Source organism: Sceloporus occidentalis, unplaced genomic scaffold, assembly GCF_023333645.1.
Source record: "Sceloporus occidentalis isolate IW3139 unplaced genomic scaffold, rSceOcc1.0.p SCAF_3, whole genome shotgun sequence".
NCBI classification, from domain to species: Eukaryota; Metazoa; Chordata; class Lepidosauria; order Squamata; family Phrynosomatidae; genus Sceloporus; species Sceloporus occidentalis.
In genome coordinates, this window is record NW_028316983.1 from 193900463 (window position 1) to 193913923 (window position 13461).

Consider the following 13461-nt stretch of genomic DNA (forward strand, 5'->3'; position numbering starts at 1 on the left):
CAGACTGCACCCAAAGCAGACAGAGCTACCATAGCCTGATTTGGGGATGACGTGCTGTGAAAGGGCCTGTCAATACTGGGAGGCTATGATCCAGACAATTTTGAGAGCAGTCCTTCAGTTTCTTTGGTAAGAACCGAGTTCTACGGGTGGATATTAACACAATGTTAAGGGACTTGGTGAACTACCTCATCTACTAATATAAGAGTACTCTCCCAGAAGTGAGGTTTAAGGTGAAAGACTCTATTCTGAAATTCCTGTTTCATAAAAGCTTGACAAATGGTATGTGTCTATGATCGTTGTCCAAGCAAAAGAGACACCTAAACAGATTATCTATTCAATTATCTGTTGAACAGATAATTCGGCAGTGCAATCTTTGGCCTACAAGAGGAATAGCTGTTGAAAAGGGCATTACCAAGCACACCAATTGTCCTCTAGCACTGAGGAAAGAGAAAACAGGACTACTCAGCATTCATAGAAAAATTATTCAAACAAAATCCCTGGCAGTGCTACTTACGTAGTAGATGAAAAGGAACTGAGAGAGAGGGGCTTTGGCACACAGAAGCATGCCAAAGCTGCTCAGCTAGATAACTTTCCATACAAGATTCTGAAGAGTCACAAGTCTCATTTGGGTGATGCACAGAAACCACAAAGAACAAAAATGTATGGCATAATTTTCAATAAATCAACTAAAAGAAACTGCATTGAATAGTTGGACAACACAGCACTTACTAAATATCTAGGGCCTCAACAATTGGGGTTACAAAAGCAACAATTTTAATTGAATTAGCACAGCATTCTCAATTTTATTTTAACAGAAAGGATTAAATGCAGGTTGGATAGGTATGGCTTAAGCAAAACAAAGATTCTAGGCTCCAATGCATCTAGAATAAAACCACTAAAATGTCTCTGATGCCCTGTGGAAACAGCTGTTCAAATCAACACTCAAATTCTTTTAATTTAAGGACAGTATACAGAAAATTATTTTGGATGTACCCAATGGCTTCGCTACACTAAACAGGACTTGAAGGTTGTTCTCTTTTGAACAGACAAGTCCCTTTCCCACTACAATATAATTTGAAACTTGTTCAAGTGACCCAAGAAGCTGTTTGAAGTATCACTATCCTCTTGGGCATATGGAATTAATCATGCAGGTCTAGGGGGCAACTTCAGAGTTTAAAACAATTTGCAACTATAGATTTTGCAAACTCTGAAGACTGATACATGGAATTAAAAACACCTTGTGCCCATAGTACTATAGCTACTAATGTTGTTAGGAATCTATTTCCAAAGAGAAAAAGCTGCATGATGGACTTCAGTAAGCCAATACTCAGTGGTAATATGCCCAGAAGTCACCTTATATGAGAGGATATGGTTTCCCCACCTTAAGGAGTACATTTTGTGTGACATAAGCAAACACATCCAATTCATGGAAAATAACTCATCCTCATTAAAATGACTGGAAGCTGCACTGAAGAACAAGCTGGTGAATTGTGCCCAGTTTAAGTGAAGGGAGGGCTCCATTTGAATTTCCTACCTCAGGCACCAAAATGTCTTGGGCTGGTTCAGAATACAGTGTACTCAATCAGTGTGGCAAGGATTAGATGCATCATTCAAAGGATGACTTATTAGTAGTATAAGGTGAGAAAGTGTAAAAAAAAAGTATAATGCCTATTAAAATTTTCAAGAGTACACTGAGAATAAAACCTTACCCTATAAACATAAAGATATTCTTGGAGGAAGGCTCCTTGTTGAGCAGCAGTTTGTTTGCTATCGTTGATCAAAATATGCCTGAAGGCAGATATAGCATTATCAAGTTGCTGAAGTGTAAAAGACTGCCGACCGATAGTGAAGTTTATATGATCTTCAGCTAGTGACCATCCTTTCCCTTTATAAACTTGCATGGCTTGACAGTAACATCGTAAAGCATGCTTCTTCTGCAAGATAACACACCAAATACAATTTCACATGCAATGGTACATAGAAATTAGGATTAAATAAAGACCAACAATAAATACAAAAACATATTTGATATCAATAAGCAAAAGAATCTTGTAGCAACTTTGGCCCAAAACCCACTCCAGAAATAATCCAGTTTGGGACCATTTTAACTGCCCTGGCTCAGTGCTAGGGAATCCCAGGAACTGTAGTTTTGTGAGACATTTAGCCTTCTCTGTCAGAGAGCTCTGGTGCCACAATAAACTACAATTCCCAAGATTCCCTAGCACTGAGCCAGGTAGTTAAAGCAGCCTCAGACTGGATTACTTCTGCGGTGTGTTTTGGACCTTTGTGACTATGTGAAAGCAGCTGTAGCCTGAGCTTTCACAGACTCAGTCTACTTTCACACAGGTCCGAATTAAATGGGCCAAATAAGGACAGACTCCTTCCCAGTCAGTATCTGCTGGCAGATGTACCTGGAGACAGGTACACACAGGCAAGTAAATGTATTAAAAGATGGTGTTTCAAAGCCTCTGGCCCCAAGCTCTGTAGTTTCAAAAACTAAACACCAGCACTTTGAACTGTGCTCAAATATGGACCTGACAACAGCAATATGGTTTCAAAACTAGCAGAATGTGTCGTTTTCATATGTGAGGAAACATACTGTCTTGCTCTGGAAAATGACCACAGTATACTGTACATTTTGACTACTAATTACTTACATCACAATTTAAAAATATCAGTAGCACTAGCAATGTTTTGAGCAACATGAAGCCACAGTCCAGACTAACTGTAATGTAATACAACTTTTTTGTATGCTCCCCCAAATATATAAAACTGGTATCAAACACACTATTTTCATGGAATTTTTTTTTTAGATCAATAAATACACACACGTGACTGCCTGAAACATAAAGATTTAATGCCACCGCTTTTTTCAAATAACTATGAAAATAATGCTAATGTATATCTCCACATTAACATGCCTGTATAATTAAGGCCATCTGCCAACACCCTTGTTGAGGTGCTCCCTCATCCAAGATGAAGAAGGTGGTAGCTAGAGTGAGAGAGGTTTCCTTTGAAGTGCTCCTCTTGTGGATAATCCCTAGTCCAAGATTTATTTGTTGTCTCCTCTACTATCTTTTAGGTATCTAATAAAAACCTTGCACTTAACAGTTCCTTTTCTTATGTTCCCCTTTCCAGATGTTGGAATATTACATTTTGCTCAACTAGATTATAGTACAGCTGTCCCTCCATATTCGCGGCTTTGGCACTCACAGTTTTGATCATTCGCGAGGTCAATGTCACCATGTGTGCACACATTCCTCCTCCTCTCCCTGCCGCCCTGTAACTGGCCCAGCTAAGCCGGCGACAGGGCAAGGAAAGAGAGGCGAGTGCATGCTCCTCTCCAACCTCTCCTTGCCATTCTGGAACTGTTCCAGCTGAGCCAGCTACGGGGCGACAGGGAGAGGAAAGAGAGGTAAGTGTGCTCACTCCTCTCCAACCCCTCCCTGCCACTCTGTAACTAGGAGGGAGGGGTTATTCGTGAAATTTTTGCATTCGCAAGGCTCCTTCGCCCCTAACCCCTATGAATACGGCGGGAAGACTATATTAAGTGTAACAACAATCAGGTATTAAAGCTGCTGAAATACAAACAAACCAAGCCATTTTAACAATTAGCAGAATCAGTATTTCTTTCCTAATATGCAAAACTTACCTGTCCTGCTTTACTATACCTATGGCCAGCCAATATCATATAAAAAGCAAATTTTCGAACCATGGGACTCTTCATATTTATATAACAGTGTGCTGATTGCTCCAGCAACAGTGCACTCCGAAGATCTGAATCCTATCAAAAAGAGTGTGTGATTGGTTAAGTTATAATCAACTAGTGAAGTCAATGAAACATTTTGAACTCCAAATCCATGAAGCACCCTTTTTCAGATCTAAAACGTGCCTGTTCTATAAATCTTCACAAGCTATGAACAAGTTATATCTGAAATCTACTGCAAATACCTACAATGGATTGACACTGCCAATATGACTAAGTATATACACATACCTTGTTGTGCTGGAGAGAATTACATAGAGAGGGAAGAAATACCACAAGGAACAGATGCAATTTAGATTTCTTAGAACAAGTGTAAATTAAGATGCCGAATATTTTTCTTAGATGGATCAAACTTAATTGCAAATTTACCAACCTGGTAATTTATTTTTACATTATAAGTTTGTGTAGGTGTGTTGCTGTTTTTGGTCTTTTTGTTTTTGAAAATGAGTTAACATAGATGAGTTTTCAGTGATCACAAAAATTATTCATTCTGCATCTAAAAAAAGAAGTAAGAGGATGCTGGAACCATTTACTTTTCTGACTGATTTGACAGTGAAATATTTTGTGGTTGAAAAAGAGAAACAAATTACATCCACTATCCTTGGTTCAGTACGTCCATCAGCACAAACCAAGACAATGGGTAAATCCTAAGGAAAATCCTAACCAAATCAATGTAAAACTGATACCAACTTGAAAATTATAAGAAATTAATTGACACACAGATATGGACATCATTACATATGATTAAGAATTTGAAAAAGGAATATTCTTTCTGAGGCTCATTTATCAATTGTTTAGCGAATGAAGAGTACTCTCTAAATCAGCAATGTAATGCTTTGAAACTGTCCAGAACCACATTCAACATGAATAGGTTCTCTTACACTGATATTCTGATCAATACCGAGATATCAATGAATATTGGCATATAGATGAGTGACAACAAATTTAACACTCTTTCTAACCTTCTAGCTATGCCAGCTGACATTTCTAACACTCACCATTCCCATCCAAGCGCTCTGCTGCCATTTTTCCACAAAAAAATTAAAAAACAAGAATGTAAGGTTTAACGTATTTCAAGCAAACCAAAAGGAAAAGAGGAAGGGAATAACTATTGAATATTATAAGCTGACTCTGAGTCACAGTTCCAAAACAACGAAGAAAATATTATTAGTGGCATCTCCATTACGTCATTTTTATATAACTGGAGTATCTCTCATATAAGCTCAGAGGAATACACAGTCAGGATGGCACAAAACAACTAATACTTTCTGATTCTGCTTATACAAGCTCAACTTACAATTTTTAAGTGCCCTGACTTGATATCATGGCCATCATCATTAGTTTTTCTAAAATCATATCTGCTAGATAAAATAAGCGTCATTGTACCACAACTTGTTTCTGTATTTCATTTTTTACCACTCTGCAAGCTTTTGAACTTGTGAGAATTTAAAATGTATCAGAAACATAAAGTTTACACACATTTAGCATATTTCCCCAGTAACTGTCTCATTATTATCCTGTTTTATCATTTGAATGATCATATTCCTCTTCCCAGAGAAGGAACAAATTCCTGTAACTTACTGAAAACTGCACTTTTAGCCTCCTGACAAATTTCACTGAGTGAATGCTAATCATGACTGTTGAGTAAGTAGAAGAACTTATTGCAGACCTGATGAAGCTTCATAAGAATTAAGAAATGCCAATGAAGCATAGATTAAGAAACGTGCAGGGAAAATCATCAGAGTATTGCACACAAATCTTTAGAATATGCTGATATGCTATAAACTTTTCTTCTAGACACAATTTCACATACCAAGAACCCGAACTTAGAAATAAAGCCTTTTTCCATTTCAGTAACTATACAACAACAGCCAATAAAAATCTTATTTACCTCACTTGTTAAACGTATCAGGAGAGACGCTGCCTCTGAGTATTTGCTTTGGCTTTTTAATATTTCAGCGCTAAGGAGCACACATCTCTCTGCCAGCATCATGTTCCTTTTTTTAAAAAAAAAGATATTTAAGACCAGTGACACATATCTTACATGTTTGTAAGTGGCACTTGACACAGATTAGTGCACAAATTTATCATATTTAAAATTAAACAGGAACATTACTACAGGGTATTATTAAGAAAGACATCACATGACTGTGAAGATGACCAACAGCACTGTAATATACAAGCTAAGCTATTGTCTTTCTATAGAATATTTCCATAGGGTTTAATCAGGCTGAATCTTTAGTCAAACTGTGATAATTTAAGCATCACTGTGCAGTTGAATAAACAGTACCGTATTTTCCGGCGTACAAGACGACATTTTGACCCAATCAAATTGGGTCAAAAGTCGGGGGTCATCTTGTACGCTGGGTTGAGCCCGGCAGCCCTGCGGCCGGGCACACTCTTGGGGCCGCCGGCTTCTCAGGCCTCCGGAGGCCTGGGGAGCCGGCAGCCTCGCGCTGGCTTCTAAGGGGCTTTCAGAGGCCCTTCAGAAGCTGGCACGCGTGCTCTGGGGCCGCCGGCCTCTCAGGCCTCTGGAGGCCTCAGCAGCCCTGCACCAGCTTCAAACGGGCCTTCGGAGGCCCCTCAGAAGCCAGCGCGTGCGCTGTCGGGCCGCCGGCCTCTCAGGCCTCCGGAGGTCTGGGGAGCCGGCAGCCTCGCGCCAGCTTCAAAGGGGCCTTTGGAGGCCCTTTGAAGCCGGCGCGTGTGCTCTGGGGCAGCCAGCCTCTCAGACCTTCAGAGGCCTGGGGAGTCGGCAGCCTCGTGCCGGCTGCCGGCTTCTAAGGTGCCTTCAGCGGCCCCTTGAAGCCGGCGCGTGCGTGCACGGCCTGCTGCCGCGCTACTCACGAGGGGGGTAGCCTTATACGGTGAGTATAGGCTAAACCCTAGATCAGTGGTTCCCAACCTGTGGGTCGGGACCCCTTTGGGGGTCGAATGACCCTTTCATGGGGGCCGCCTAAGACCATTGGAGAACACCTATTTAATTACAGTTATGAAGTAGCAATGAAAATAATTTCATGTGTTTGGGTCACCACAACATGAGGAACTGTAGTAAAGGGTCGCACCATTAGGAAGCTTGGGAACCACTGCCCTAGATTTTTATTTTAAAAGTTGGGGGTCGTCTTATACGCCGGAAAATACGGTAGTTTGGAATATTAGCTTGCCTTTGGGCTTGGGCAGGCCAAGTAAGTATGAAGCTGGACTATGCCTAATATTTTATGCAACTGTGAAAATGCAGACTTCCAATACCCTATTATTGCTGATTATCACAAAGACTAACCATGCATTATCATCACTGAACAAGGGGAAATACAGTGGTCCCCCGGGTTACGAAATTAATTCGTTCCGCGGTTAATTTCGTAACCCGAAAAACCTTCGTAAGCCGAATTCCCATAGGCGCTAATGGAAAAAAAGCCGCGGCTCCGCCGCGGCTCCATTTAAAACAGCGCCGGGGTTTTTTCGTAACCCGGAAAAACCTTCGTAACCCGAAACAATAAATCCCTATGGGATTTATTCGTATCCCGAAAAATTCGTACCCCGGGTAATTCGTATCCCGGGGTACCACTGTATTCAGAAAGACTGTAACAGTTTATCTTCTTCTGGGAAGAAGTGAAGATAAACGAACTCTTACTTGCAGATATCTCTGTAAGTCTGAATTGCAGTATCCATGTAATGGGCAGGATATGGTCTTGGTGCTCCTGGTTGAAGAAAAGCAGATACTGCTGCCATTTCCTGTGAAATGCAAGTGATAATGACTAGTTTTGTCACTAACTTTTAATCACAACAAACTGTGCAAGTAGCATCTCTCTCATACACTATTATAGGCCACACTTGTGTGGGGGAAGGGACTTGTTTTTTAAGAGAATTACAAAGAGTAGGATGATTCACAATCAATTTGAACAAAATCAGATCTTACAACACCCAAAAAAGCATCTAGTAAAAGATAGATATTCAGCAACAGTATCAGTTACTTTAAAGTTCTGAGAACCAAAACTAGGAACAAATTAATGTGAGTTTATTTTTATTTGGGTTGGTAACTATCACATTTAATATCAAACCAAGATAGAAGAGTGCAAAAGGAATTGAGGGATGCAGCTGAATCTATGTATATTCCTCTCGAACTCTTGCTCTTTCCTACATCTAACCAAATCAGGATTACCATATATACTCGACTATACGTCGAGACATTTATGCCCCAAAATTGCCTCTAACATTTTGGGGTAGACTTATAGAGGGGACAACTGATCGGCAGTGCTTACAAGGATCCCAAAGCAAGCAAGCCTGATGCCCCAATATCCCTTGAAGACCAATTCCTTCCCTGCTCCTGTTCCGTTTTCAAAGACTTGGCTTCCTAGTGCATAAACTCCCCGTTTAAAAGCACTTGCGTCTCTCTCTGCTCCGTTTTGCTAGCCTTGGCTTCCTAGCGGAAACACTCCCCATTTTAAAAAACCTACTTCTCTTTTGCTCCGTTTTGCATGCCTTGGCTTCCCAAAGAAAAACTTCTTCATTTAAATCCAATTGCTTCTCTTTTGCTCCGTTTTGCAAGCCTTGGCTTGCCCAAGAAAAACCTTTCCATTTAAATCCAGTTTGCTCCGTTTTGCAAACCTTGGCTTGCCAAAGAAAAACCTCTCCATTTAAATCCAGTTTGCTCTGTTTTGCAAGCCTTGGCTTGCCAAAGAAAAATCTTTCCATTTAAATCCAGTTTGCCCCATTTTGCAAGCCTTGGCTTGCCAAAGAAAAACCTTTCCACTGAAATCCAGTTTGCTCCGTTTTGCAAGCCTTGGCTTGCCAAAGAAAAACCTTTCCACTTAAATCCAGTTTGCTCCGTTTTGCAAGCCTTGGCTTGCCAAAGAAAAACCTCTCCATTTAAACCCACTTGCTTCTCTTTTGCTCTCTTTGCAAGACCTGGTTTCCCAAAGAAAAACCTCTCCATTTAAATCGACTTGCTTCTCTTTTGCTCCCTTTTGCAAGCCTTGGCTTCCCCAGGAAAAACCTCTCCATTTAAATTTAGTTCCTTCTCTTTTGCTCCCTTTTGCAAGCCTTGGCTTCCTAAGGAAAAACCTCTTCATTTAAATGCAATTGCCTTTCTTTTGCTCCTTTTTGCAAGACCTGGCTTCCCAAAGAAAAAAACCTCTCCCATTTAAATCCAGTTGTTTCTATTTATTTTTGCAAGACCTGGTTTCCCAGGAAAAACCTCTCCATTTAAATCCACTTGCCTCTCTTTTGCTCCCTTTTGCAAGACCTGGCCTCAGGAAAAACCTCTCCATTTAAATCCACCTGCTTCCTTTCTCAATCCAATGTTAAAAGTAAACCTCTCCTCCAGCACCTGAGAATCAATTGGGAGAGGTCCAGAGAAGGAGGGACGTAAAGTGGTATTTCCCCCTTTCCATCCTTCGTTATAGTTTTACCCTCGACTTATCCATGGGTCATATCAAAATCCAGGATTTTTACCCTGAAACCTTTCCTCGACTTATACATGAGGTCGACTTAAACTTAGTATATATGGTAGATTTTTCATTTTAAAGCTTTCACCCTAAAACAATAAACCCTTTTCCCAACTCTTCTCTCATGCCATAGTTGTATAACTCACACTGAAGAACAAAATAATCCAAAGTGTGAAAAGGTGGTAGATAATATGCAAACAGGTAGAACCAAAGTAAAGGTAAATGAATAAATGTCCACCTTATCCATTGTAGAAATTCAAGATCTAAACTACTAACATGTCCCTGTTTCAGAATTTTGCAATATATGGGGTAAAACGCTGTGTTGCCCCAGAAGCTAATTTTTTCCAGCGATGGAGGTGGAAGCATCCTATAACATGGGCTGATTCCATCTCTTGCTCTGAAACAGGCAGGAAAAATAGACTTGAAGGAGTCGCCACCAGAGGGAGCAACCCCCACCATCCCTCAGTCTTTTTCCTCCTGCCTCACTCTGAGTAGGCTGTGTTTTTCCTTTTCTCCTCCTTCTTTGTCTTAAAGACTTTAATATTTCTTCTAATATTTCTTCTATTCTTCTTATATTCATGGTCTGTTCTCTCCTGTTCTCTTCTTTTGGCCTGTATTCGTACAAGGTTTTACTTCAATTATTTTTAAAATACATACTTGTTTTTACATGGCATTCACACTGTTTTGGAATATGTATCACTGCAGAATAAACTACATGAATATTTCTAACTCATTTTGTATTCTATTTTTTTCTAAAGCTTAGCTCAACTCAATGAATTTAGGCTAAGATCAGTAAAACAGCTTCATTTCCTCTGTATACCTATGGACTGGACTGGCAATCCATATGGGCAAGAGGTTCTTCTACCCTAATGTAGTCCAACATGTACTCTCCTAGAGTTCATGTAGGAAGCCAACAAAAGCAACATCAAGACAGCATCTCTCCACTGTTGTTTGCCTTTAATGCAACAAATGGCTGATAACCAATGACAAAATATTAAGCCGCTTAATCCTCTTTTGCCAGTGGCTGTCACTCTCTTTTGTGGAAGAAAAAAAACACACCAAAATTTTGAGATAATAATATCAATCTATTCAAAACAGGGGTTTACTGTTTGATATGGAGACGCTTATGAAGCAGTCATTTAAAAGAAAAATAGGAAAGAGAATACATTTTTAAAATAATAATGCTATTGCACTCACCAGTGCTCCTGCTGCATAAAGCATTGCTTGATCATTCAAAAAGTCTTTCTTTGCTGTATGATAACAACTGTATGCTAGTTCATAGTGCTGCACCAAGAAACACAGGTCTGCCATCTTTCTGATCTGAAGCTCTGGTGCTTCTGGAGGGTACCTTTTAAAAAAAGACAATACAAAACGTCTCTAACCAGCTTTAAAACCGAGTTGAAGACCATATTAGGGAAGCGTTCCCAGGGAGTCTGTGATTGTGACCTGGTTGTTTTGATGCTTGACATTGGATATTTGCTGTTTTAACTTGTTTTCTTATGATGTTTCTAACTTGTTGTTTTAACCTCTAGATTGTACGCCATAGGCAGGCTTTTTATATATTCTTGATTTTATTTGGTTTTTGTACAGTGCCGTGTACATTTACAGCGCTTTATAAATAAAGCTAATAATAATAATAATAATAATAATAATAATAATAGATCTGAGGGAAATTTCTCAGCACACAAGCATCAAATCAAGGTCTAGATTATGCAATAATCTGTTTCTGTATACTAGTCATCTAGTGTCTTTAGATATGAAACAGCAGAGTCCGGAACATTAGCAGAAAAGTGTTAATGTGTCTAATCATATGTTAACTTGTAAATTTAACTTAAATGCCTGCATTCAACACTGTACCAGAAAGCTGAGAAAAGCTATCCCTGATTTACTCCCACTGTCTGTTCCTATTTTGAATTTGAGAAAAGGAAACAGCTAAATGAATTTTTGAAAAATCTACTTCTCGTGTACCCAGACAAAAACTCTTCTCTTGCTTTCTCTTTCTCCCTCCCTTATAATCTCATCTCCTTATATCAACTATATCTTTGGGTTATTGATTTCTACATGGATACTAGCAAAGTCCTAGGATTAAGACCAGCTTCAAATTTCTGTTCCCCAAAACTGATTAGGAATCTACAGCACTGTTTAAATAATAATAATAATAATAATAATAATAATAATAATAATAATAATGGTATAAACACAGAACACAGGAGAATTATCTGGATTCGAAGAAGACTACCACCCTTGAAGCTGCCCTTACTACCTGTTGTTTTAAAATCCTTTCACCTTGGCATTAATTAAACTATCATTCAGTAATCATGAACTAAAATAACATGTCATTTTGTAAAAATCCAAGACAAATAGATTATAGTGAAAGAATAAGTTGCTTACCTGTAACTATAGTTCTTTGAGTGATCATCTGTGAACTCACACAAATGAGTTATCTGCACCTTCAGAGTGCATCCTTCAGAAACTTCTACAGCTCTCAGATAAGCGTTTTGCCGATAGCCCTGCCCACATCAGCAAGCTCCCGCCTAAACCTCATTTCCAAGGATGCCACCGCAACAGTATGAAAGGATCTATAAGGAAGAGCTAGGGCACAACGAGAGAAGGATGGGCAGGATTGTGCGAGTTCACAGATGGCCACTTGGAAGAACTAGTTACTGGTAAGCAACCTGTCCTCTTTCTTCGTGGTCTCTGTGACTCACACAAATGGAAAACTAGCAAGAATGAATCATGCCACACAGAAGAAGAGGACAACCCTCCCAAATGTATCCTCCATTTGGGACCTAAAGTCCAGTCTGTAGTAGGAAATAAAGATGAGGGATCTGGACCAGAGAGCAGCCCTGGCAAAGTTCTGCACAGCGACCCATTTTATAAAGGCAATGGAAGCAGACACCACTCTGGTTGAATGGCTTCTTAGTTGGGCAAGAGGCTGTTTGCCTTTGGCTCATAATCCAGCTAAATAGTTGCAGCAATTCACTTAGAGAACCACTGTATGGACACTGGTACTCCTTTTTTTACTCTCAGAATAGCACAGGAAAGGTCTTTGAGACTGATGGGACAATGATGTGAAATCAATATAAAAGACCAGAGCCCTGTGAACATCAAGGCAATGCAGTGAATGTTCTAAGTCTGTGGTAGAATTTTGAAAGGAAGCTGGCAGGACTATATCTTGATTCAGGTGAAAGGCAGACAATACCTTTGGAAGAAAGGTAATGCTGCGTCTCAAAACCACCTTATCTTTGTGGAAAAAGAGCAGAGGTTCATCCACAAGTACAGCAAAAATCTCACGGGCTCACCTCACTGATGTGATTGCCACTAGGAAGACTATCTTCAGGTGAGCAACCTCAGGTCACAAGAAGCCATCAGTTCAAAGAGTTTCTTGGAAAAGTGAAATAGTACTAGTTCAAGACTCCACTGGAGAACTGGACTTGACACAGTTGGATATACATTTTTGTAGCCTTACAAGAATGCCTCCATTAGCAAACTAGAGAAGCAGGAAACTTTAACAGCAAACTAGAGAAGCCCAAGCACTAGAAATACGACGATATAGCTGCTAGGTAGCAACCAACAGAAGGCTTGATCACCCCATGGTGAAGACATTGATAAGCCATCAGATGAAAAGAAACCATAAAGTCCAAAACGCATAGGTGACTGTAACATGTTTGGGGAGAACATCCTTCGGGTGAAGAAACTCAGAGTACATGGACCATTTATAGTGGAAGGTTGCTGGGTCACAGCAATTATGTTCTTGACTGAGTCAGGTAACTAAACCATAGAAAGATTCCCCAAACTGACTTGAAGGTTTGGAAGTCTCACCCTGACATTGTGGAGTCAACATGAAGTCTGAGTTGGTGTCCCTTGGAAAGGTGCAGCAGAGGAGAAAAGCATGATTGCTTTGGCCACAATAGGGTGATCAGTATGCATTGTGCCTGTCAAATCTTTGCAATTACCCTCGTGGTGAGAGGGAAATGGAGAAAAGGGTATATGAAGGGTCCAATCAAGTTGAACAGAAAGCTATCTGTAAAAGATTACTTCATCATCAGGCCCCTTGAGCAGAAAATGTAGTGCTTGTTAGGCAGAGACACAAGTCCACCACTTGGCCAACCCCACTTCTGGAAGACTGTATGAAACATATCCATATGTAGCTTCCATTTATGGCAGAATATTGTTGCTGTGCTCAAAGCATCCTTGGTAGTGTTTTCTTCTCCCAGGAGATATATGGCCAAGAACAGGATGCCTCTCTGAATG

General features: G+C 40.0%; 1 protein-coding gene across 8 annotated transcripts in view; it reads right to left on the bottom strand.

The window, feature by feature from the left end:
• The window catches only part of TRAPPC8 (trafficking protein particle complex subunit 8), a 110618-nt gene that overhangs the window by 45055 nt on the left and 52102 nt on the right, over nucleotides 1-13461 (bottom strand). For 4 of the 8 annotated variants that reach the window (XM_089517230.1, XM_089517229.1, XM_089517233.1 and 1 more), the window contains 6 exons: nucleotides 10405-10555; nucleotides 7395-7495; nucleotides 5658-5763; nucleotides 4765-4785; nucleotides 3653-3784; nucleotides 1710-1934 (listed from right to left, as the gene is read on the bottom strand). In XM_089517230.1, the coding sequence (XP_089373356.1) occupies nucleotides 1710-1934; nucleotides 3653-3784; nucleotides 4765-4785; nucleotides 5658-5763; nucleotides 7395-7495; nucleotides 10405-10555 (736 nt within the window). The remainder of the gene's footprint in view (nucleotides 1-1709; nucleotides 1935-3652; nucleotides 3785-4764; nucleotides 4786-5657; nucleotides 5764-7394; nucleotides 7496-10404; nucleotides 10556-13461) is intronic. The other 4 variants (XM_089517232.1, XM_089517231.1, XM_089517235.1 and 1 more) reach the window with 1 other exon arrangement.